At 40.8% G+C, this 26,045-nt stretch overlaps 1 protein-coding gene across 1 annotated transcript in view; it reads right to left on the reverse strand.

Annotated features, from left to right (window-relative positions):
- Positions 1 to 1,905: 1,905 nt before the first annotated feature.
- Positions 1,906 to 26,045, reverse strand: part of ckap2l (cytoskeleton associated protein 2-like) — a 127,725-nt gene continuing 103,585 nt past the window's right edge. The window contains exons 6-9 of the mRNA XM_060907411.1: positions 19,092 to 19,247; positions 6,244 to 6,301; positions 5,926 to 6,058; positions 1,906 to 3,879 (exon numbers count right to left, since the gene is read on the reverse strand). Coding sequence (XP_060763394.1) covers positions 3,531 to 3,879; positions 5,926 to 6,058; positions 6,244 to 6,301; positions 19,092 to 19,247 — 696 coding nt within the window. The 3' untranslated portion in view covers positions 1,906 to 3,530. The remainder of the gene's footprint in view (positions 3,880 to 5,925; positions 6,059 to 6,243; positions 6,302 to 19,091; positions 19,248 to 26,045) is intronic.

The following is a 26,045-nucleotide window of genomic DNA, read 5'->3' on the forward strand; positions in this document are numbered from 1 at the left end:
GTTCCGGTTGTGTGCCATCGGTACCTCCAGTTCGTCAGTTTTGTGGATGATGGACCTAGCATTTGTGAGAAAGATGCTTGGTAGTGGGGGTTTGTAGGGCCGTTTTCTTAGCCGTGCTAGTAGGCCGCCCCGGCAGCCCCGCTTCTGCCTCCGCTCTCTGCGCCGCCTCCAGCATCTCTTTGGCCAACAACAATCCAGGGTGTGCCCGACGATCTCGCTATGTCCAGCAGAATGTTGTGGAGCCGCTGGTAATCCGTTGTAATGTCCACACAACACGAGAATCCCACCTTCCTCAGCATAGCTGGGGTGTAGATTTGTTTTGTCTCACTCACACACACTCCTACACACAAAAACATCCATGCCATTACGAAAACTATACACCGAAACCGAGAGCTCAGAGCCGCTGCGTCCTTGCATGCCGCCATCATATAACTAAATAACATATACAAACACCTTAAAAAGGTATGCAAATATGTGAATTTATTCTATCCAGATTGACTGGATATAAGCAATCATGTGCTCTGATTAGCTACTCTACTACGAGGCTATCAGCTCATATACCATGAGTAGAGAAAAACAAAATGGCAGAGCGCATCAAGTCAGATATATCACTTTATCAAGTATTTAAAGGGGAACTGAAGGCAAATTTTTTTTATTATCAAAATTCTATTTATCTCATTTTATTAAATATAGGAATGCATTTTTGATAGCTATTTTGTCACTGCTATAGCAAGTTATGAGTGTTTGAAATATGCTATGCAATATATCAGTCTGTATGTCAAAGCAATGGCCGTAAACGAGATTCACTGAGACCTGTGCGAGACATCGTAGGACGGAAGTAAAACATACAGTGGAAATCAAAGTGACCGACGTCTGCCAGCGTTGTCAAAAGACGCGCGCACCCTCTTTTGAATGCTGATGTAATCAAGCCGGAAGTTTGTTTGTTTTGATAGCAATCAGGGGGCGGCACGGTGGTGTAGTGGTTAGCGCTGTCGCCTCACAGCAAGAAGGTCCTGGGTTCGAGCCCCGGGGCCGGCGAGGGCCTTTCTGTGTGGAGTTTGCATGTTCTCCCCGTGTCCGCGTGGGTTTCCTCCGGGTGCTCCGGTTTCCCCCACAGTCCAAAGACATGCAGGTTAGGTTAACTGGTGACTCTAAATTGAGCGTAGGTGTGAATGTGAGTGTGAATGGTTGTCTGTGTCTATGTGTCAGCCCTGTGATGACCTGGCGACTTGTCCAGGGTGTACCCCGCCTTTCGCCCGTGGTCGGCTGGGATAGGCTCCAGCTTGCCTGCGACCCTGTAGAAGGATAAAGCGGCTAGAGATAATGAGATGAGATGAGATGAGATAGCAATCAGGAAAGTTTGAAAAAAGTAGGCAGTAATCGTCATTTAAACTCGTTTTTGTGCGATATTTCGTTTGGAAAACAGGTTTTCAAAATGGCGGCACTGACACCTGGCTGACACTTCACGTTTCGAAGTCTCACACAAGTCTCATGAAGATTGTGCAGATAAGTGATGCCTGCCATGGACCAAACGAACTAAATTCAACATGGCTAAAAACCGAATAGGCTGATAAGTATAATATTTAAATGAAATTAGTTGCCAATATGAATCACGATATAAGGTTACTAAAACCGAAAACAGAATTGAATAACATGTTAAATAAGAAATAAAGCAAGTTTAAAAATGACTTCAGTTCTCCTTTAAAAGAAACAGAAATAGCTAAAAGAATATAGTTCCATCCCCCCCAGTTTCTCCTGTTCCACATTCCAGCCCAGTCAGTGGCGGTAATACACCTTTAAGTTTGTTTGCCAACCACCAAAAAACCCTGAAGAAGAAGAAGAAAATGGCAGCGTGTTTTACTGAACCAGCTGATGGACTAAAATCAACAAATGATGACTCCAGTCTGACTAGCACAAAAAGTTATTTTATTGTTAAAGTACGTTATAAATACATCACTAAAAGAAAAACCAAAAGATCATCATCATAGCCACCTACACAAAAATCCAAACCCTGCTCTCTGTTTTCTCTTTGGGAGAAACTCTCGGTATTAACAACTGACAAGTGACTAATATTGCATTGGGTTTATTTCATGTACATAGGGGTGTAAAACCGGTTACTGATATATCGTACTGGTATATATGGTCTTTTATGTTCTGATGAATCATTTTACATCCTTATCAAGGTACCCACTTCCCAAGACAATGTTTACTATATACATTGAGTGATATTGGCAATCTTAAAATGACTAAAAATTAGAGTGACTGCTGCTTAAAATGCATTTTAAAATGAAAATAAAAACCATGAAAAGACTAAACCGCATCAATAAATACAAATGAAACGGGTAGAACATTGTGAGAGCATAGAATTTCATGCAGTGTAACAAATTAGCATGTAAATGAGTTAAAAAAACCCAAACATGTTGGCTCCTTTTCTCTTTGCCACAATTTAAGCGCATATCATCATTTATTCTATCCATATTCACTGGATATGAGCAATTGTGCACTCTGTTTGGCTACTCTACTACTAGGCTATCAGCTCATATACTGTGAGTAGAGAAAAACAAAATGGCGGAGCACGTTCCTGAAGCAACTGAGGATGAAATAAAAACTACTCGAAAACAAAAGCCCATCTTTTTTAAAATGTATATTTTTTATTTTGCAGGAATTATTATTATTATCACATTTTTCACAAATCGCTCCTGTCATTTCGCCAGTTTGTGTACATTCTAAGCGGAAATTATTCTGTCGGATGTTTTGTATTAAATTTTTATTTATCGAATTTGCAAAAAGTAAAAATATAAATGCTCTGTCTCTCAAAATCCAGTGAATGTGGATAGAATAAAACAGTTATTCCACTCAATCTGATCGTACATGGCTTATAGCCGACTCGGTGCTACGCGCCTTGTCGGCTATCAGCTCATGTACAACTTGATTTCATGGAATAACTGTTAAATAGTCTCTTAAAGATTTAGAGATATCAGGAAAGTCTTCTTCATCCCTGCTTTGAACACTCACCCACTTGTCATATTAATTGGAGCATCGTTTTACACCGGATGCCCTTCCTACCACAACCATCCTATTTACAGGCTTGGGAAACAACCATTCACACACACACACACACACACACACACACACACACACACACACACACACACACACACACACACACAATTTAAAGTAGCCACTTAACCTAAGTGCATATCTTTGGACTGTGGAGGAAACCAGAGCACCCAGAGGAAACCTACAGGGAGAACATGCAAACTATACACAGACAGGCCCCCGTCAGTCACTGGGCTCGAACCCAGAACTTTCTTGCTGTGAGGCAATAGTGCTACCCACTGCACCACCATGCTGCCCTGCTTTGAATACTACAAGCCTGAACAAGAAGTTATGAGTCACATTTTTTTTTTCAAACTGAAAATCATGGCTCACTTTCACAACACAGTGAAAATGATGATGCTGTGGAATAAAAAAACATTCTGAAGCTCAGAATCATGGCATCATTTTTTTGATTTCATCATCATGCAGGATCATAAACCAGTTTGAACTGCACTTGTTTTGTCTGAGCTTTGCGACGCATCATCATCATCACCATCATCATCATAAATGAGTTGAATGTGCACACGCTCCTTCAGGGCTTCGTTCTCTCGGTATACATAGAGCGGAGAGGTTGGAGTCTCTGCTGTACGTGTGCTCTCCCTCTGGCCTTCTCCTTCACTCAAGAGTTCATGAAGAGTGGTCACGCAGGGGTCATGTTCCTGCAGGACTGCTGGGTAACGGGAGGATGTTCTCTCAATACGGAGGGAACGACGTACTGGAGTGAAGAAACGGATTTCATGGCCATTAACATGCCCTGGCTTCTGCTGGCTCCTTTTCCCACTAAACAAGAGAGATACATTGAAACACTTCTTAATTCTTGGTAGTTTTCCATGTTTATGTCTATGCTGGACACAAACTTCTGGAAGTGTAGCTTGTTTAAAAAAAAAACAACTTCTACTTCTACAGCAGCGCTGTTGAATACTCAATTCGGACTGATCAGACAGTGCTGAATAATTCAGCCATTCTTATTTAATTTTTAAAAAATGCAAAAGGGAATTGGAAAGTTGGCGATATTCATAGAATAAAACATCACGGTGTGCTGTGATTGGAAAACAGAACACCCCCAAATGTTTTATCCCTATATATTATATGGGCACGAATGATTTATTGGGAAATACGCCACTCGTATTTTTCATACGAGCTCCATCCAGGACATGGAGAACCAAAACCTCATAAACATAAGTCTCTATATATGTCACTCGTGAGGAAATCGATGAACTGTTTTGATAAATTTCAGTACTTTTTGTTTGTGAATGTGTCGATGTAATAAAAAGGGAATCACACGTTGACTTGAAGATATGAAGTTTATCTTCTCGTGTTGAAAATTTTGCATTTTCCATGTGAAATACATCACGGATCTGAGTGACATGTTTAAATAATATTGGCTGGCTTTTTTTCATGGTATATCAGATATATTCCATTCAGCTAGCATGATACTGAATGAGTCGAAGACGAGTAGCTGAATGGAATATATCTGATATATCATTAAAAAAAAAGCCAGCCAATATCATAATTATTATACATACACATTCCTTTCAGGTGTTCAACGCGTCTTTTTCTTTCAAAATTCTCTCAAAATCTTCCGTATTTAATGAAGCAAACCTGGCCATCATGTTTGTTTACGGATCCAGACCGATGCAACTGATGCACGAGCATCGGTCAGAAATATACGTGCATCACTTGGCATCAGTCATGGGGCGTTTGTTTATGTTACCGCTAGCCGGCTACATGGGTTATAACTACGCTCAACCAACAGACCAATGGTTCAGGATCCGACCACCTGTGATGAGCAGTGATGCTTACCTGACTTAACTACATGTATTCTCATGATGCTTTGTATAGCGTGACCTGAGCCAAAAAAAAATCTAAGTCAAACCAATAAAATGCTCCAGAAAAAGGTCAAAATTCACCGTGAATAGCGGGCCGTGCCTGGGCTGTTTCGAAAGGTCTTGGGGAGAGGGAGATGCCTGTAAAGTTTGACGGGGCTCGGGCTTTTGGTGACCAAGTTATGAATTGTTAAATCCCTGCATGCATGTGTGGCTGGAGCCAGAGCTCATATTAAAGTTTTCGGTGAGTTGCGCTCCCACAGGATTTCGGAGGCAAATAGTGGGCCGAGCTGCGGTCATAGCAGGTCATGGCTGCCCTCTTCGGAAAGGGTTTGACATGCTCTACGCCCCTGTGAAAATCCATAGCGATCTGGTAAAATAAGTGAAAATATTTCTGCAAACGTGCATCTGTCAGATTCTTGGGCTGGATCCGTCCCTGGAAATTGTCCAGTCGCTTGCTAGCGCAGAAGATTTACGCCTCCGACATGTGACATCATGTTGTTTTGACAACCATGTAATATCATAAATCATATTCAACGCTCATTCTCCATTGGGTAGAGTGACATAATACACGTAGGATAAGCGATATGCTAAAAAAATTGCATGCTAACAAACCAAATGAATGAAACCCACTAGAAGGGAATAGAACACGTTTTTATTCCATTGAAAAAAGTGTCCTATATGTATAATAATTCCCGATATTTCACTCCAATGATGTCACTCCCAGTGTTTTCCTGCGTGTTGTCAAAATGGTGAACTGGATCAAAGTTAAAATTCTTTTGATTAACTTGTTTCTTTTGTGGATGTGTCCATATAATATATAGAACTTTGCATGACGGTACAATGATATGAAGTTTATCTTCTCGTATTGAAAAATATCATAAAAACTAGAATATAAAAATATACAAAAAGTATAAAACTAGATGTAAAATACAACATCTCGTTTTCATGTTTCAAAACAAAGTTACACCTATGAATTCAATGAAGAATGAGAATATACCCAGGAGTAGTTGTGATCTTGTATTTGATGACAGATGAGTCTCTTTTCTCTCCACGGATCAGTGCACCGACAGGTTTAGGGGTGCAAACGTTGGAACTGTATTCTCCATCACTGCCTCCATCATTCTCTCTCTCTGAAGATGAAACAAAACATACTGGTAAGATGATTAAACTCTATATTGGTGCATTAGAGAAAAAAAATCACATGGTGTAAGACACGAAGATTACTTTCTGGGATTCGAACATATACAACTTAAAAAATAAACTGGAAAAAATTCCAGAAAAGGAAGAACCAGTTTCTTTCTTAATTTTTTTTTACCTTTTGCTTCTTTCTTCTTAAGGATCTCAAATACCACAGAGCGCAGTTCATCAACAGGCTGCAAAAATGGCAATAAAAGTTATTAGCGAGATAAAACACTTGTTTAGCTTTGATGGGTAAAAAAATTTAGGGTTATAAAATCAAATCCAAAGAAAAGGATTTAAAGTCTCTGTGTTTGGGTTAGCTTTTTGTTGGGATTTGGGTTAGTTTTATTTTAGGGTTTGGGTTAGTTTTATTTTAGGGTTTGGGTTAGTTTTTTGTTAGGGTTTGGGTTAGTTTTATTTTAGGGTTTGGGTTAGCTTTTTGTTAGGTTTGGGTTAGTTTTTTGTTAGGGTTTGGGTTAGTTTTATTTTAGGGTTTGGGTTAGCTTTTTGTTGGGGTTTAGGTTAGCTTTTTGTTGGGGTTTGGGTTAGTTTCATTGTAGGGTTTGGGTTAGCTTTTTGTTGGGGATTGGGTTAGTTTAATTTTAGGGTTTGGGTTAGCTTTTTGTTGGGGTTTGGGTTAGTTTCATTGTAGGGTTTGGGTTAGCTTTTTGTTAGGGTTTGGGTTAGCTTTTTGTTGGGGGCCTGGTACCCTCTAAAGATATTGAGTGAGGCGAATCTGGGACCAAATGTTAGTAAAAATACAAAGAAGTATGGGAGCATTTGCAATGTTAACGTGCGTAGTGTAGTGGTAAACACTGGACTACAGATCGGGGAGGGTGTGAGTTAAAATCCTGGTGAATACAATAAAAATTCTTTATTTCATTGTGGTTTGTAGAGAGGTAGTTGAGAAGGTACGACGTCAAGGGAAGGGAGCCCAGGTGTTGAGGACCAGAGAGGGGAGGTTAGTGGGTAGAAAGAGGAGAGAGCGCACGTGTGAGAGAATACAAACATTTCCATTTTCTTCTTTTTTATTATTATTATTTTTTAAATTTCAACCCCCCCCCAAAAAAACCCAAAACAAAACATGCCCCTATTTTTTTTATGACACCCCATTAAAAAAAATCCCTTTTCAGATAGTTGAACCTAGGCTGAATACACATTTTACCTAGGTAAAATGTGGTTCACCAATTCTACCTAGGTTGAATACAGGTTTAACCTAAGACCGGATTTAACCTGCAACGTATACATGCACAATGCTCACTTCGCATTCGTATGATGATAAAGTGTTAAAAGCTCGAAGACATGAAAGTTCATGCTTAGAAGGTTGTTACTTGTCAAATGTGCTCGAATGCATTTGTCTTGTCTTGTAATATCCTGGTAAAACCTGAACTCTTCAAACTGAACTGCATTCTTTTGTATTTGCACTGAAATGAACATTTAGACACGTGCACACAAATGCATAATTGCCACTTTGCACCTGTCTTTGTCTTATCATCTATGTTGTTTATTGTACTTAAACAGCTATATGTTTAGATAGCTAAATGTTTACTTCGATAGCTATAGATAGTTATTTATACACCTTGTTTTTTGTTTTTTTAATCTTTCTATTTCTCTATTAATGCACCATGGGGAGCCTGAGGGAAACGATATTTCGATGCAGTGTATACTTGTGTATGGAGGTATTGACAATAAAGCTCTCTTGAATCTTGAATAGTTTTAATCGTATGGGATCTGAGGATCCCAACTGTTAGTTTTGCAATTGGAATTTTTGTCTATTCTTCCTTGATACAAGACTTCAGCTGATCAACAGTCTTTGGTCACTGTTGTCTAAGTCTTCTCTTCATGATGCACCATACATTCTCAATAGGAGACAGATCTGGACTGGCAGCAGGCCAGTCAAGCACACTCACTCTGTGTCTACGAAGCCACACTATTGTAGCCCGTGCACAATGAGGCCTGACATTGTCCTGCTGAAATAAGCATGGATTTCCTGGGTAGAGATGTCGCCTTGATGAATATGTCTCTCTAAAATCCAAATACATCAATGGTACCTTCATACACATGTAACTCACCCATACTGTTGGCACTGATACCCTCCATACCATCACAGATTTTTGCACCTTTCCCTGATAACAAACTTGATGGTCATGTTCATCTTTGGCACTGAGAACTCGACATCCAGTTTTCCCAAAACACAAGCTGAAATGTGGACCCATCTGACCACAGCACATGTTTCCACTGTCTTTTGGTCCATCTGAGATGAGTTTGGACTCAGAGATATCAGATGTGTTTCTGCATAGAACTGATGAATGACTTTCTTCTTTCGTAATATAGTTTCAGGTTGCATTTCTTGTACAGCAGCAGACTGTGTTAAGTGACAACGGTTTTCTGAAGCACTCCCAAGCCCATGTGATCATATTTGTCATGTTAGCATGACGGTTTCTCAGGCAGTGCTGCTTGAGGGCTAAAATGTCATGCACATTCAAGAGTGGTTTGTGATCTTGCCCTTTACACACTGAGATGTCTCTGAATTCCCTCAATCTTTGTGCAATATTATGTATTGTAGATTTTGAAAGACCTACATTCTCTGCAATCTTGCATTGAGAAATATCTTTTTGAATTAAACAATTCTCTCATGAATTTTGGCACAAAAGAGTGAGCCACGACCCATCCTTGCTCACAAAGACTGAGCCTTTTGTGCATGCTCCTTTTATACCCAGTCATGTAACCAGTTCACCTGCTTATTGTGGAATCTTCCAAAATGGTGCTACTTGAATATCTTGTAAACTTTTCAGGTGGGGTTTACATTAGACCGTATCAGCGGATCATCAGATTAACGTTTTTAAAACGATTAGTGTGCACACAGCAATGCCAATACACGATTCGCGTGCACACAGCAACGCCAATACACGGATACGCTCGGCTCCGCAGGCATCCTGCGCTCCAAATCACTCCGCCCTGAACAGCGAGTGCCCTCTGGAGGGTGCGCACTCCGGCCCTGCACAGCTCACAGAGCGCGCGAGTGGAGCGCACGAGCAGTGATTTGGGACTGAGCCGCTGCGTGTGTGATCTCAGTGCATGTCGGGCATGCGCGTCACTTACCACTTGCAAGTGGAAGGATGGCAAGCCTAAAGACAATCATAACTACACAATGGGCAGTATTTGCATCAGTATTTGCAGTATTTTCATACTTTTATACTCTTTAATGAAAGGTGATACAAGGCGGAAGTCCGCGCCGTTTTTCAGCAGTCGCGTCACATGACCAACGCCAGCGAATCAGGAAGGTGGATGTCACAGTGACGTTGTCCAATAACGACGCCAGCTAGAGCTCAGCACAGCGTATCCGCGTATTCTCAATGTTTACACAGCACCGGAGCTGACACGATCTGGATTGAATACGTGGACCCTGGCGGATTCCCGTTTCCCGGCGTTTCCAGGCGTTTTAATGTAAACGGACAGTGCATCCGCAAAGAAAACGAGACAGATACGGTCTAATGTAAACTTGGCCTCAGTCTTATTTTGCCTCCGTCCCAGCTTTTTTTTGAGTGTGTTGCAGGCATCAAATTCTAACTTCACATTCACAAAATACAATTAAGTTGGTCAGTAAAACTACTGAAAATCTTTTCTTTGTGCTTTTGTCAGTTAAATAAAGCTTCAACTTAAAAAAAAAAGAGAACACTGGCTGCTTCTGTGTTAAATAACTATAGACCTATCTCAAATCTTCCTTTTATAGCTAAGCTTATGGAGAAGGTTGTTTGTAATCAACTTAGCAATTTCCTGAACTTAAGCGGTCATTTTGACAAGTTGCAATCAGGCTTCCGGCCTCACTGCAGTACTGAGACAGCTCTCATAAAAGTATTCAATGACATGCTGATTTAGATAAAATATCAGTTTTGGTTTTATTAGACTTTGGTGCTGCATTTGACGCCATTGATTATAATATACTACTGGACAGGTTGGAAAACTGAGTTGGATGTTTAGGGGCAGTCTTTAATTGTTTCAAGTCTTATTTAAAAGACCGGAGCTACTTTCTCACCATTGGTAGTTATGAATAGATAGAGTGGCTATAAAAGCGGGATCCCCCAGGGATCAGTCTTCGGACCTCTCCTGTTCAATCTTTACATGCTGCCATTGGGCCAAATTCTACAGAAAAAAAAATTAACCATCATAGTTATGAGGTGGCATGTTGGTGTAGTGGTTAGCACTGTCATTTCACAGCAAGAAGGTCCTGGGTTTGAGCCCAGCAGCTGGCGAGGGCCTTTCTGTGCGGAGTTTGCATGTTCTCCCCGTGTCTGCGTGGGTTTCCTCCGAGTGCTCTGGTTTCCCCCACAGTCCAAAGACATGTAGGTTAGGCTAATTGATGGCTCTAAATTGACCATAGGTGTGAATGTGAGTGTGAATGGTTGTTTATCTCTGTGTCAGTTCTGCGATGATCTGGCGACTTGTCCAGGGTGTAGCCCACCTCTCGCCCATAGTCAGCTGGGACAGGCTCCAGCATGCCTGCGACCCTGTAGAACAGGATAAGCGGCTACAGATAATGGATGGATGGATCATAGTTATGCTAGCCTAGTGGGTAGCGTGCCCACTTCTTGATGGGGAGATCATGAGTTCTACTCACGGTCGGGTCATACCAAGACCATCATAAAAATGGTATCTACTGCTGTTTGGCAAGGCATGCTGCAATACAGATGCGAGTGGGGAGTCAAACTCTTGCGATTACCAGAGGACCAGCCCTCCACTGTAACCCTAGCTGTATAGACGAGAGACCGAAGGCTATTGAGGTATTTCACCTGACGTCACAGGGTCACGTGACGCCCCGGTGTCCACCATTTTGGACGGCAAGCTAGCTAATGTCAACAACAGTAGCTGGTATGTTACTGTAGCAATGTTTACGTTCAGTCATTTGGATGACTGTTAAAACCTTTCAGTCTCAAGTTTTTCCTTTACTGGATTTACTAGTTTACTGAGCCAGCCGGCCCCGGAGCGCTAGCTAGCTAGCCAGCCAGCTGACCCCGGAGCGCTAGCTAGCTAGCCAGCCAGCCGGCCCCGGAGCGCTAGCTAGCTAGCCAGCCAGCCAGCCCCGGAGCGCTAGCTAGCTAGCCAGCCAGCCGGCCCCGGAGCGCTAGCTAGCTAGCCAGCCAGCCGGCCCCGGAGCGCTAGCCTGCCGGCCCCGGAGCGCTAGCCTGCCGGCCCCGGAGCGCTAGCCTGCCGGCCCCGGAGCGCTAGCCAGCCAGCCGGCTCCGGAGCGCCAGCCTGCCAGCTCCGGAGCGCCAGCCTGCCGGCCCCGGAGCGCTAGCCAGCCAGCCAGCCGGCTCCGGAGCGCTAGCCAGCCGGCCCCGGAGCGCTAGCTAGCCCCGGAGCGCTAGCTAGCCAGCCAGCCAGCCCGCCCCGGAGCGCGCTCAGTAAACTAGTAAATACAGTAAAGGAAAAACTTATAACGGGCCATGTCTCAACAGACTAAGAAGTTATTTCAATGACGTTTAATAACATTTTGTTTATCCTGAGGACCGAAAGTAAATGAAAATGTGAACAAATCTTAGCTGTCAGTGAACAATCCTGGTGGAAGCAGGTAAACGTCGTTCTCTAAGCCTGCTAACCTCAATTTTTGCAAATACCTCTCCCTCTGCTCGCCCTGTAAATGCCCTACGTCGCTGGATAGTGAAGGTGTTTTCTGCATCTCGCTCCTTTTTCTTTTATGTTTTTCGTTTGTCGCCTTCCTCGCATTCAAACTGATTCGAGCCGTGCCGTCCAAAATGGCAGTGTCACATGACTTGGTCACGTGAGTGAAATACCTCAATAGAAGTGGAGATCGGTGCTGCCCAATGTGCCTTAAGGGCCTGGTTAGTACTGGGACAGGAGACTGCCTGGGAAGACCTGGTCCTGGCATGGGAAGGACTTTGACTTTTTTTGACCATAGTTATGCAGATGATACTCAGATATATCTGGCCCTCTCACCAGATGACTACAGCCCAAAAGACTCATCGTGTCAAATGTTTAGAGCAAATAAATAATTGGATGAGCCAAGATTTTCTACAATTAAATAAGGACAAAACAGAAAGTATGGTGTCTGGCAATAAAAAAAAAATTAATATTAGTAAACACTTCGAATCTCGGGCTATAAAAGCTACAGATTAAGTTCGTAATCTTGGTGTTCTAGTAGACTTAGATCTTTCCTTTACTAGCCATATCAAAGCAATTCCCAAAACAGCATCCTGTAATCTTAAAAATATATCCAGAATCAAAGGTTTGCCCTGTGTCCGAAATCGCTCACTCGTTCACTACTCCCTACTCACTATATAGGGCATTATTATATAGAGGACTATATAGTGAGCTCATTGATGAAATGAAAAAACGCTTTTGGACACTATTACGTCACGCTGTTATTTACGTCATTACTGTCGTACAATTAAAACGTGCCAGATCAGTCGGCTGGTGGGTTTTCAAAATAATAAACATATGCATGTATTTTTGTGATAAATCCATATTATATTGAGCGTATTTCCCATATTAATCAATACAAAGTACTTTGTGTCTGCTGCACCTTTCAGTTCTTTTAAATCACGGCCGAATACTTTCTTTCTTCTTTGCCGCTGCCTTTTATTCAATCAAATTTGAGACTTTTGATTTGATTTCTTTCAGCGCGACCGCAATGCATGATGGGATATATTGCTTGATTAGTGACCATCGGTTGTACAATACTTTTCATGATGAATTGTGGGATACTTTGAGTGCACTATATAGGGTGTAATAATTCTCACTATACATTCGAACAGCACTACAAAATGGCAAACTCGCTATATAGTCCACTATATAGTGAATAGGAAGTGATTTCGGACACAGGGTTAGGGTCCCAAAAAGACCAAGAGAAGCTCATCCATTTATTTCAAGTAGGGTGGACTATTGTAATGGTCTCTTAAGAGGGACTTCTGAAAACAAAAAGATATGAAACAGCTGCTGCTCTTTGAGAATGCTGCTGCTAGAGCTTTATCCAGGACCACGAGAACAAAGCACATTAATCTAAACCTAAAATATTTACACTGGCTTATGGCTCTTAGATTATGCCAGCTAACAGAGCCCAGAGTCCAGACTAAATATGCTGAAGCAGCATTTCGTCTCCACACTGCCAGAAAGTGGAATAAACTACCAGAAGACCTTAGATGTGCCTGAAATGTAGCAATTTTTAAATCTAGCTTCAAAACATTTCTCTTTTCTTATGCTTATAATTGCACTCAAAACCTCAGAGATGTCCACAAGTGCCGGCGACTGGCAGTTTTCTCTGCCAACACAGACGGTCTGCACCGGCTACTCAATCCCAGAAAAAAAACCCTTGCCTTTCGATGTTCAAGCAATTTAGAGCATCTCTGCTGCCCATAATTTGCTGCAAATCCAATTATTCCACCAAGAAATTGTCTTTGATTCGGTCCATGAGGTCTGCAGGGCTCAGTCCTAGGCCCTCTTCTCTTTTCTTTGTACCTGCTCCCGCTTGGTTCCGTACTTAGGAAGCATGGTATTTCATTTCATTGTTATGCGGATGACACTCAGGTCTATGTGCCTCTTAAAAAGAATCAAGCATTCTCTGTAAGACCCTTACTTGAATGTCTTGACAACATAAAGGCCTGGATGGCTCTAAATTTTTACGAAAAGAAGACAGAAGTGATTGTTTTTGGTGGCAGCTCTGAGACCCTCTGTCTAGATCTAGGTTCCTTGGCTCAATACCTAAAATCCAACATCACTAACTTGGGAGTTAAGGTGGACTCTGACCTCAGACTTGACAATCAGATCAAGACAGTTGTGAAGTCAAGTTTTTACCAACTGAGGCAGCTAGCCAAAATAAAGCCAATTCTTTCAAAGCAGCACTTTGAGACAGTAATCCACGCCTTTGTCACCACACGGCTGGATTACTGCAGTGCACTTTATGTGGGGGTCAGTGGGTCCTCCATCAGCCGTCTCCAGATGGTACAAAATGCTGCTGCAGGTCTTTTAACTGGCATACGCAAACATGACCACATTTCCCCCATTTTAGCCTCACTCCACTGGTTACCCATACATTTTAGGATTCATTTTAAAATGCTTTTATTTGCTTTTAAATCTCTCAATGGTCTCGCCCCTCCCTACCTTTCTGAATTGCTGCACCCATAATACCCACCTGCTCTCTCAGGTCAGCTGATCAGCTGCTCCTGAGGGTGCCAAAAACTAAGCGCAAGCCCAGAGGGGATCGTGCTTTTGCTGTGGCAGCCCTTAAAATGTGGAACGATCTGCCTCTGCACATTAGACAGGCGTCTTCCTTGTCTGTTTTTAAATCCCTTCTTAAGACCCATCTCTTTTCCATGGCCTTTGACACCCTGTACGATGTTGATTTTATTTTATTGTTTTATGTTATTTTATTGTTTTGTCTGATTATATATCTGTTTTTATTGATGTTTTATGTCTTTTAATTTATCTTATATTTATCACTGTATCATGTACAGCACTTTGGTACCTTCTGGTTGTTTTTAAAGTGCTTTATAAATAAAGCTGGAAAAAAAAAAAGCTGGATAACGTGACTGGAAGCAACTCCATATTTGTTGATCAATTCTCATGCTCTGATTAGCTGAGCCGGACCACATGACCACACCGTAGCGCTTTACTTTATGCTACAGAGTCAGGCAGCATACTGCAGAGGGTAACTGAGAAAGCCAAGCACGCCAGACATCTGGAGGGAAATTTCATACATATTTTGCAAGTATTTACAGGGAAATGGTCAGTAATTTATTAACTGAGAACGCACCAGAAGGCATGTAAATTTCAAAATGTTATTGGGGGGGCGAACATGCACCCAGACCCCCCTAGCATTACCGCGCCTTTGCTGCTGCAAATTCCAGAGCTGCCTACTACTTTTTTTTTTTAAGCCGGCTACTTCAGATTCTCTGGAGAACCCTGAAACTTGTAATTATTTTTTACAGCATTTTATACACTTTACTTTAAATGACATTTAATTGTCCTACTTTCTTTTCATTACAAATTTTGTAGTTTATTTTATTTTTAAAGAAAAGAGATCCAAATAGATCACTGCAATTCACAGAAACAACTGGAATCAAGGCACTGAAATGTGGATTTGTGGTTAGCATTTTGTTTTGGCTCGGGATGTTGGTTTCTGGGTAAAAAAAAAAAAAAAATCATACCTCAAGTTGGGGCCCATTCTATAATTGCGGGTACATTTTAAGTGCTGACTCTGTTAGTCGTCGTCAACTCTGTTGTTGTTAAACTGGGCAATCCATTAACAGAACAGACGATAACGGAGTGTGCTTGAGTTTTTCGACCGGGTGGCACGGTGGTGTAGTGGTTAGCACTGTCGCTTCACAGCAAGAAGGTCCTGGGTTCGAGCCCAGTGGCGGCCCTTCTGTGTGTAATTTGCATGTTCTCCCCATGTCTGCGTGGGTTTCCTCCGGGTGCTCCAGTTTCCCCAACAGTCCAAAGACATGCAAGTTAGGCTAATTGGTGACTCTAAATTGACCGTAGGTGTGAATGTGAATTTTTTTTTCCAAAATGGCGCCCCCCGTGGCGAACATGTTTGCGACGCACTCCCGACACCGATTGTCTTTATTGTTTATTTTAGTAATTTTGATTGTGACAAATGCTCAGTGCTTGTACACTAGGATCACCTACAGCAAAAACACACTTCTGGACATTGATAAAATTCACCACGGGCCTAGTCCAGTCCTTCTGGACTGTAGCTTTCTTCTCATCGCTGACACCGACCGAAGCTACACCGACACCATCTGGCAGGCCGCATCATCACCAGACTCGAGTAGGTGAAACGGCCGACGATCCACGCACCCAAAACAGAGGCACGGTAAGAGAGCCGGGCTACATGCTAGGCTAAAGGCTAGAGCTACAAAGATTATCTTTGATGATGTGTGATTTTGTGTCCGACAGCAAAATCGGTCTGAGTGTCGTACAGTACACAGCTGGCTGAGGAAGTTCTCGAGTATCTTCTGCATTATAGCAGGTAACAACATAAACCTGTTTATGCAGTCATACAATCATCAGAGCGTTACATTAAACACAGAAAAACAACTGTCACCTTTCATAACCATTATTGTCAATATTAATCAATGTGTTGTAATGACTGTAAACTAATTATCATCAGTGCAACTGTTATATCACTGTTCATTATTCAAAAATAATCAATTATTATCTATAATCCATGAATAATTGTTTGTATTACTACTACTACTACTACTAATAATAATAATAACTACTTTTTTAATAATAATTTAAAAGAATTAACTCAATTTTATAACATTTTAATAATCACTACTTATTAGCTATATTAATAATTAATAGAGTAGCAATTATTATAATTCAGTATTATTAATTACTACTTCATTAATAAGCAGTGATTATCAAAATGTAATTTAATAATTAATTAGTAATTATTATTATCAACTACTACTTAATTATACTAATAATTAATAAGTAGTGATTATTAAAATGCTATAAAATTGAGTTATGAGTTAAAATTATTATTAAAAAAGTAGTAATTATTATTATTAGTAGTAGTGATACAAACAATTATTCATGGATTATAGATAATAATTTGTTTTTAATAGTGAACATTGATATTATTATTATCAGTACAATTGTTATAATATTAACAACAAGTATTACTAGTATTATTATTTTTTATTAGTAGTAGTAGTACAGTTATTTTATATCAATGTTTACTATTTAAAAAAATTATCTATAATCCATGAGTATTTGTTTGTATTCTACCAATTACTACTTTTTAATAATTATTTGTAATAATTTTTAATAACTTAATTTTATAACATTTAATAATCCTTAGTACTTATTAATCACTAATTCATAAGTAGTAATGATTAATAATCAATAATAATTACTACTACTACTAATTATTATTAGTGGTTGTTAATATTATTCTTATTATTATATTAAAAACACTGTTGTAGATGATAAGTAATAAAACTAAAAAACTTTTTGTACAAATTATTTATATTGTACTATATTTAGAATTATTGTATTTTCTGGAGTTCTTTTTAATTGAGTTTTGAAATAAAGGTTGTTTATATCTCATCTCATCTCATTATCTCTAGCCGCTTTTATCCTTCTCCAGGGTCGCAGGCAAGCTGGAGCCTATCCCAGCTGACTATGGGCGAAAGGCGGGGTACACCCTGGACAAGTCGCCAGGTCATCACAGGGCTGACACTTAGGCTACGTTTACATTAGACCGTATCTGTCTCGTTTTCTTCGCGGATGCACTGTCTGTTTACATTAAACCACCTGGAAAAGCTGGGAAACGGGAATCCGCCAGCGTCCACGTATTCAATCTAGATCGTATCTGGTCCGGTGCTGTGTAAACATTGAGATACGCGAATACGCTGTGCTGAGCTCTAGCTGGTGTCCTCATTGGACAACGTCACTGTGACATCCACCTTCCTGATTCGCTGGCGTTGGTCATGTGACGCGACTGCTGAAAAACGGCGCGGACTTCCGCCTTGTATCACCTTTCATTAAAGAGTATAAAAGTATGAAAATACTGCAAATACTGATGCAAATACTGCCCTTTGTGTAGTTATGATTGTCTTTAGGCTTGCCATCCTTCCACTTGCAAGTAGTAAGTGATATGCACTGGGATCACACACACAGCGGCTCAGTCCCGAATCGTGGCTTGTGCACTTCACTCGTGCGCTGTGTGAGCTGCGCAGGGCCGGAGTGCGCACCCTCCAGAGGGCACTCGCTGTTCAGGGCGGAGTGATTTGGAGCGCAGGATGCCTGCGGAGCCGAGCGTATCCGTGTATTGGTGTTGCTGTGTGCACGGCTAACGGTTTTAGTGTAAACGCGAATCGTTTTAAGAACGTTAATCTGATGATCCGCTGATTCGACGTAATGTAAACGTAGCCATAGACACAGACAACCATTCACACCTACGGTCAATTTAGAGTCTCCAGTTAACCTAACCTGCATGTCTTTGGACTGTGGGGGAAACCGGAGCACCCGGAGGAAATCCACGCGGACACGGGGAGAACATGCAAACTCCGCACAGAAAGGCCCTCGCCGGCCCCGGGGCTCGAACCCAGGACCTTCTTGCTGTGAGGCGACAGCGCTAACCACTACACCACCGTGTCGCCCCGGTTGTTTATATGTTTATATTAAATTTAGTACAATAAACAATGTTAATTATGTAAAAAAAAAAGATGCTAATCATTATTAGTAGTAGTATTATGTCCTATAAGTCCCATTTTCCACCTGACTCTTGTGCGCATGTGCGAACCCCCCTGCGTTTCACTCCGGAGTGCTTGACCTCTAACACGCGCGTGCGCGCCTCGTGTCCGTGAAAAACCAGTTTCCCAGTCCGCCGTGTCCCCAGCGCTGCGTTATCGTCTTTAAACACATTTGTGCGATCCAGCGCTTTTTATCGCAAACGACTCTTCTCCTAATTTTGGGGCTATTTGTCATCCCCCAACCACTTGTCGTTAAGCAGACATCTTCCCATAATTATCAACGCTTTCTAGCGCCCACGTAAGCTACCTGCGTATCTCTCACTCTTCACAACCATCACACCACACCACACTTCCTCCAGTAGCCTCCTAACGTTAGCTCTTGATCTACGGAATGCACAGAACGCACAGAACCAATGCTGCCCCCAAAAGGTACGCCGGTCACTTTTAAAATTACGGTTAAAAAAATACCCCAAACCGGATGGAGACATTTCACTCGTTTGGTCCAATATTAAATTTAATACCTCCATTTCGAAAATTCCAGTCATTCCAAACAATTTAAGATGTTTTTAGGCCTTGAAAACCGAAAGTTGTATTTAAGACTTTTTAAGACTTTTTAAGGACCCATGGGAACCCTGGTCTAAAATGTGTTATATAAATAAATTTGCCTTGCCATAGGTTCACATCAATTGACAAATCACAAACTTGTTTTTACTGCACTTTGTAAAATATCTCAACTTCTCTGGAAAACGAAAAGACATACCTCTCTGACTACACGAACAGCTTCCTCAAATATGGGCAGCACATCAAGGTTACCCTCTTGCTCCATCAGCCGCACTTGGCAGATCCAGTATTTAGTGAATTTCTGTGCCATTGGCACCCGAGAGAGAACTTCTCGCACCTGGTTTACAGGACATCCCTGTCAGGAAGCACATGAAGAACAGTGTCCACGATGGTTAAGCTCCAATAACTGTTAAATAATTCAGGAATAAAATCAGACTGCAACAAATAATCAACATCATCTGTAAATTTAATAATAACAAACAATTGGCAAAGAATTCCTCAATTAGTTTGGACTGTACTACAAAACATGCTAAGGCATGCTACATCACTTCAACTAAAACTCAAAATACATGACAAACAAAAATAACAAACAAAAAAAACAAACAAAAGAAACACATTTTCAATTACAATCTGCTGCCAAACTCATGACTTGTGTTTTCATATGATATGACTAATGGTTTTGATTTTGCAATTGTCTGTGAAATCATTCAGAAACATCATGTTTGTCATTAGACTGTATGACAACTTGATGATCTCATCTCATCTCATTATCTCTAGCCGCTTTATCCTGTTCTACAGGGTCGCAGGCAAGCTGGAGCCTATCCCAGCTGACTACGGGCGAAAGGCGGGGTACACCCTGGACAAGTCGCCAGGTCATCACAGGGCTGACACATAGACACAGACAACCATTCACACTCACATTCACACCTACGGTCAATTTAGAGTCACCAGTTAACCTAACCTGCATGTCTTTGGACTGTGGGGGAAACCGGAGCACCCGGAGGAAACCCACGTGGACACGGGGAGAACATGCAAACTCCACACAGAAAGGCCCTCGCCGGCCACGGGGCTTGAACCCGGACCTTCTTGCTGTGAGGCGACAGCGCTAACCACTACACCACCGTGCCGCCCCCAACTTGATGATGAATGACAAAAAAAAGTTTCCTCATTTCAAAACACTTTTTTTTGCCTTTATTTGAAATTTGTCTGGGTGGAATTGAACAAATCAGGGCTTCGAAATGTACATCAAACATACAGCTGCAGACAAGGTGTAGAATCAGTGAAAAACGTACAGAACGTGTTGCCTTGTGATGCGGCCGTACATCAAGCAGAGATAAAGCTGCCACCCGGAAGCTGTTTATTTTCCAATAACAGCACATAGCAAAGTCTTTCATTCCTCTTACACCACAGCAATTTTTCATTTATTAAAGAACGACACACTGTACTTGCTGTACACAGCTGTTCCCTATCTGCCTCCCTTTAAACTCTCTTAAATATGAAAGGATTTCAACATCCCCTGTGTGATGACTCTCCCATGGTGGAAAAACCATCAACGCTTCTCCAAGTGCTTACACTGGAGATTCTTTCCATAAATATGAAATAAACATCTCCTTGCAGAAAAGGTCATCATATCCACAATTATTCTTTCCACATTCACTGGATATGAGCAATCACATGCTCTGATTGGCTACTCTATTACAAGGCTATCAGCTCATATACCGTGAGTCACCAGTTAACCTAACCTGCATGTCTTTAGACTGTGGGGGAAACCGGAGCACCTGGAGGAAACCCACGCGGACACGGGGAGAACATGCAAACTCCGCCAAGCCACTTTGCTCCAAGAAAACCCAAACCGTCACCCTCTGCTGAAATGAAATTGGTTTAGATGGTCAGGAACAACCTGGGAACCACCATGGCACAGCTCTGCCATGAAATGGAAGCTGTTGGATCACTGTCTACAGATCACCATGGACTAAGAGGCTGCTATCCAAGAAATAACCCCCTGCTACAAAATTGACACTTTCAAACTTAACTAAAGTTTGAAGCTGACCACACCAACAAAGAAAAAAGCCTTCTGGAGGAAAGGTGTATGGTCAGATGAGACAAAGATTGAGTTGTTTGGCCACAATGACCACCATGTACAGAGGGACACTGTACCAGCTGGTGGTGGTGGTAGGATCATCATGCTCTGGGGCTATTTTACTGCCAGTGGAACTGGTTCATTGCACAAAGTGGATGGAATAATGAAGGAGGACTACCTCAGAATTCTTCAGCATAAACCATCAGAAACTTGAACACGACTTGAGACTTACAACAGGACAATGAACCCAAACACACATCAGAGCTGGTTGTAGAGGATAAAGCAGGCTAACATTAAGGTTAAAACAAGTCCTGACTTCAACCCTATTGAAAATATATGGACTGTGCTTATAAGTCAGGTCCATGCCAAGAAAAAAAAAATGTATTTGAACTCTACCAATTCTACCATGAAGAGTCGTGAAATATCCAACCAGAATTCTGCCAGAAGCTTGTTCATGGTAAACAAAAATGTTTGGTCAAGGTGAATCTTGCGAAGAGACATTTCACCCAAATATTAGGTGTGCTGTATGTATAGTTTTGACCCTGTATGTATAATTTTGACCCTGTGTTGATTTCAGAAAACCCAAAGAAAATTAAAACTAGTGCACCAAATTCTAGTGTTTTTTAATGAAAGACCTATGCTGTACAATCACTCTGCCACAGAAAAAGAACAGTTCAAAGAAATTACTGAAAGCCCAAATATTGCTATGACATTCATATCCAAGATGACATTCATGTCACTGTAGGGTAATTCTGTGCCAAATCACCAGAAGGCTCCCGACTTACCATCTCAGATTTGCTTCATAATTTTTTATTTTGATGCTCTTGTAACTAATAATTACTGTGCAACATTTTAGGCCAATATCTCCACTAGTTTCGGAGATATTAAGCCTTCAAAAAGGGGGTGTGGCCCCATATTTAGCATAGTGTTACAATCAAACATCCATAGTTTGATGGCTAATAACTTTTGAACTGTTCACACTAAATGGTTCAAATTTGCACACATGATTCTTTGATATAATAAAGCTCTGTACACAGAAGGAGAGCTTTGTATGTGACATATTTGCAGATTTATGGCGTGCCAAATATGGCTTCCTGGAATGCGCATTTGTCCATGGTAGCATTTTTGGCTCTCTATATTTCCAGATTTAATGACACCAGATGTCTGATTCTTTTTAATATATGAGACATGTTATAGTACTATCAGGAAAACATGTTATATCTATGACAAAAATTATACTTGTCTCATATATAGGCCCCTAAAAATGGAAAAAAGCTTGTCGCATCTGTATTTTGAATGCTTATAGCAAAAACCTGACAAGGTCTACCAGAAAACAAATTAGATCAGTGAAAAGAGCAAGGTCTAATTGATATATGTACCAAATATGAAGTTGGTGCTGTGAAGAAAACTATTTCATTCAAGCTGTTGAATATAGAAGGTTTTAAGACATGTGAAAATGCCATTCACAAGGTTACATCACATGCTACATAATTGTATTTTGCCTTCTAAAAGGCAAAATACATTGTAATTGCACGGTTTCTTATTATTCTTTTCGTTCTTCCGCTCTTTCCTTTGGCATAAAACTCCTCCTAGCATTTTAATCCTAGTTAATGATCCATTATAGACTTCTGTTTGGGAAAAGTCAAAGATGTGCAGCTGACTTTAATTAGGTCAATATTAATGAGGTCAAGGAGACTATGACATGAAATCACTTTGCGTGACCTAGTTTTACTTTGAGTGATAAAGTTCAGTGTAAACTTTCACTAACCATATGATAGGGTAGCTCAGGCTGGGGGATGAGAAAAGCCTAATGTACTAATTACTCAGATAAATATTAATAGGCGAATTTTTGTCTTGAAGATAGACAGGTCACATGGAGTGAGCATATTCATCATTTATATAGTGGTATAAATGTATGTTCGTGGTTTATTGACTGATCAGCATTGACCTCATTTGAAGCTCCCTAATAAAGTGGCATGTTTAAATTTTTTTATTAATTTATTAACGAACAAAAATTTCAGAAAAAAATATTTTGGAATGGAGGGTTGACAATGTACCAGAGTAACAACTTGCTTAAATTGAATATTTAACTTAATCAGTATGCATACACCTCATCTCATCTCATTGTCTCTAGCTGCTTTATCCTGTTCTACAGGGTCCCAGGCAAGCTGGAGCCTATCCCAGCTGACTCCGAGCGAAAGGCGGGGTACACCCTGGACAAGTAGTATGCATACATTTATATATAAAAATTATACATATTTTTATAGATTCTAAAAATGTTAAATTAATTGCATGTTTATCAAAAATAGATCTGTAATTTAATGATTAAAACATAGCATAAAACCTAGTTATGGTAAGTTAAAGAAAAGTTTATACTCTCTCGGTCATCACATGTTGACCTACAGTACAAAGGTCACACAGCTTACAGGCAGTTACGTCACAACACATACTGACACCATGAGATCTCTTTGTGTGGGCGGAAAAAAACTTAAAAAACATCCATTTCATTTGGATTGAAAAGGGGGAAGTAACAAGCAATGGCAAAGTTCTTCAGAAGAGACTTTCAAAGTCCTCAACAATACCAGGAACAAGGGACAACCACTCATTTGTTCCTATCTCAGAGAGCCAGTTGCAGATCAGCAGTGTGTCTGGTGGACCAAGCTTCATTGTGGACATGAGTGAGTAGCACTGATGAAAGAAGGTTACACCCTGTCAGACATGATCCCAGGAAAATATGTTGCATGTTTGTATGACCAGCAATGGTGGATTGGTAATATCTGTGCAATATCGGAGGAGGAACAGGATGTGCAAGTACAATTTATGCACCCTCATGGTCCTGCAAAATCTTACAGTTGGCCCAGAAGAGAAGATATAATTTGGGTTCCACTGATACACATCATAAAGATCATAGATGCACCAATCACATCAGCTGGTAGACGAGTAGTTCCGTCTGGTGTGGTGAAAGAAAATGACCAGTTATTCAAACGCTTCAAATACACATGCTAAGTCTACATAAATAGAATTAAATTTGTGTAATTGACTTTTGTGAGATTTGTAAATCATTTATCATATTTACAAATACAACCCTGATTCCAAAAAAGTTGGGACAAAGTACAAATTGTAAATAAAAACAGAATGCAATGATGTGGAAGTTTCAAAATTCCATATTTTATTCAGAATAGAACATAGATGACATATCAAATGTTTAAACTGAGAAAATGTGTCATTTAAAGAGAAAAATTAGGTGATTTTAAATTTCATGACAACAACACATCTCAAAAAAGTTGGGACAAGGCCATGTTTACCACTGTGAGACATCCCTTTACAACAGTCTGTAAACGTCTGGGGACTGAGGAGACAAGTTGCTCAAGTTTAGGGATAGGAATGTTAACCCATTCTTGTCTAATGTAGGATTCTAGTTGCTCAACTGTCTTATGTCTTTTTTGTCGTATCTTCCGTTTTATGATGCGCCAAATGTTTTCTATGGGTGAAAAATCTGGACTGCAGGCTGGCCAGTTCAGTACCCGGACCCTTCTTCTACGCAGCCATGATGCTGTAATTGATGCAGTATGTGGTTTGGCATTGTCATGTTGGAAAATGCAAGGTCTTCCCTGAAAGAGACGTCATCTGGATGGGAGCATATGTTGCTCTAGAACCTGGATATACCTTTCAGCATTGATGGTGTCTTTCCAGATGTGTAAGCTGCCCATGCCACACGCACTAATGCAACCCCATTCCATCAGAGATGCAGACTTCTGAACTGAGCGCTGATAACAACTCGGGTCGTCCTTCTCCTCTTTAGTCCGAATGACACGGCGTCCCTGATTTCCATAAAGAACTTCAAATTTTGATTCGTCTGACCACAGAACAGTTTTCCACTTTGCCACAGTCCATTTTAAATGAGCCTTGGCCCAGAGAAGACGTCTGCGCTTCTGGATCATGTTTAGACATGGCTGCTTCTTTGAACTATAGAGTTTTAGCTGGCAACGGTGGATGGCACGGTGAATTGTGTTCACAGATAATGTTCTCTGGAAATATTCCTGAGCCCATTTTGTGATTTCCAATACAGAAGCATGCCTGTATGTGATGCAGTGCCGTCTAAGGGCCCGAAGATCATGGGCACCCAGTATGGTTTTCCGGCCTTGACCCTTATGCACAGAGATTCTTCTAGATTCTCTGAATCTTTTGATGATATTATGCACTGTAGATGATATGTTCAAACTCTTTGCAATTTTACACTGTCGAACTCCTTTCTGATATTGCTCTACTATTTGTCGGTGCAGAATTAGGGGGATTGGTGATCCTCTTCCCATCTTTACTTCTAAGAGCCGCTGCCACTCCAAGATGCTCTTTTTAGACCCAGTCATGTTAATGACCTATTGCCAATTGACCTAATGAGTTGCAGTTTGGTCCTCCAGCTGTTCCTATTTTGTACCTCTAACTTTTCCAGCCTCTTATTGCCCCTGTCCCAGCTTTTTTGAGATGTGTTGCTGTCATGAAATTTCAAATGAGCCAATATTTGGCATGAAATTTCAAAATGTCTCACTTTCGACATTTGATATGTTGTCTCTATTACAGAGGTGGAAAAACCCGGGTGCAGAAAGTAAAAACCCTGCCACATTTTTGCTCCAGCCAATTCAATGAACCAGCTGATTCTAATTACCACATCCCCTAAGCCAGGTTGATGAGCTAATTGGTGAAATCACCTGTGTTGAGAGCACAGGCAGAAGGAAAACCTAAGCAGGACTTTTACTTTGTCAATCCAGTTTTTCCACCTCTGCCTATTGTGAATACAATATCAGTTTTTGAGATTTGTAAATTATTGCATTCCGTTTTTATTTACAATTTGTACTTTGTTCCAACTTTTCTGGAATCGGGGTTGTATACTACATATATGTATAGTCAAGAGAATTTGAATTAATAATGATGTAGCATGTGATGTAACCTTGTGAATGGCATTTTCGCATGTCATAAAACCTTCTATATTCAACAGCTTGAATGAAATAGCTTTCTTCACAGCACCAACTTCATATTTGGTACGTATATCAATTAGACCTTGCTCTTTTCACTGAT

Source organism: Neoarius graeffei, chromosome 24 (genome assembly GCF_027579695.1).
Source record: "Neoarius graeffei isolate fNeoGra1 chromosome 24, fNeoGra1.pri, whole genome shotgun sequence".
Taxonomy (NCBI): Eukaryota; Metazoa; Chordata; class Actinopteri; order Siluriformes; family Ariidae; genus Neoarius; species Neoarius graeffei.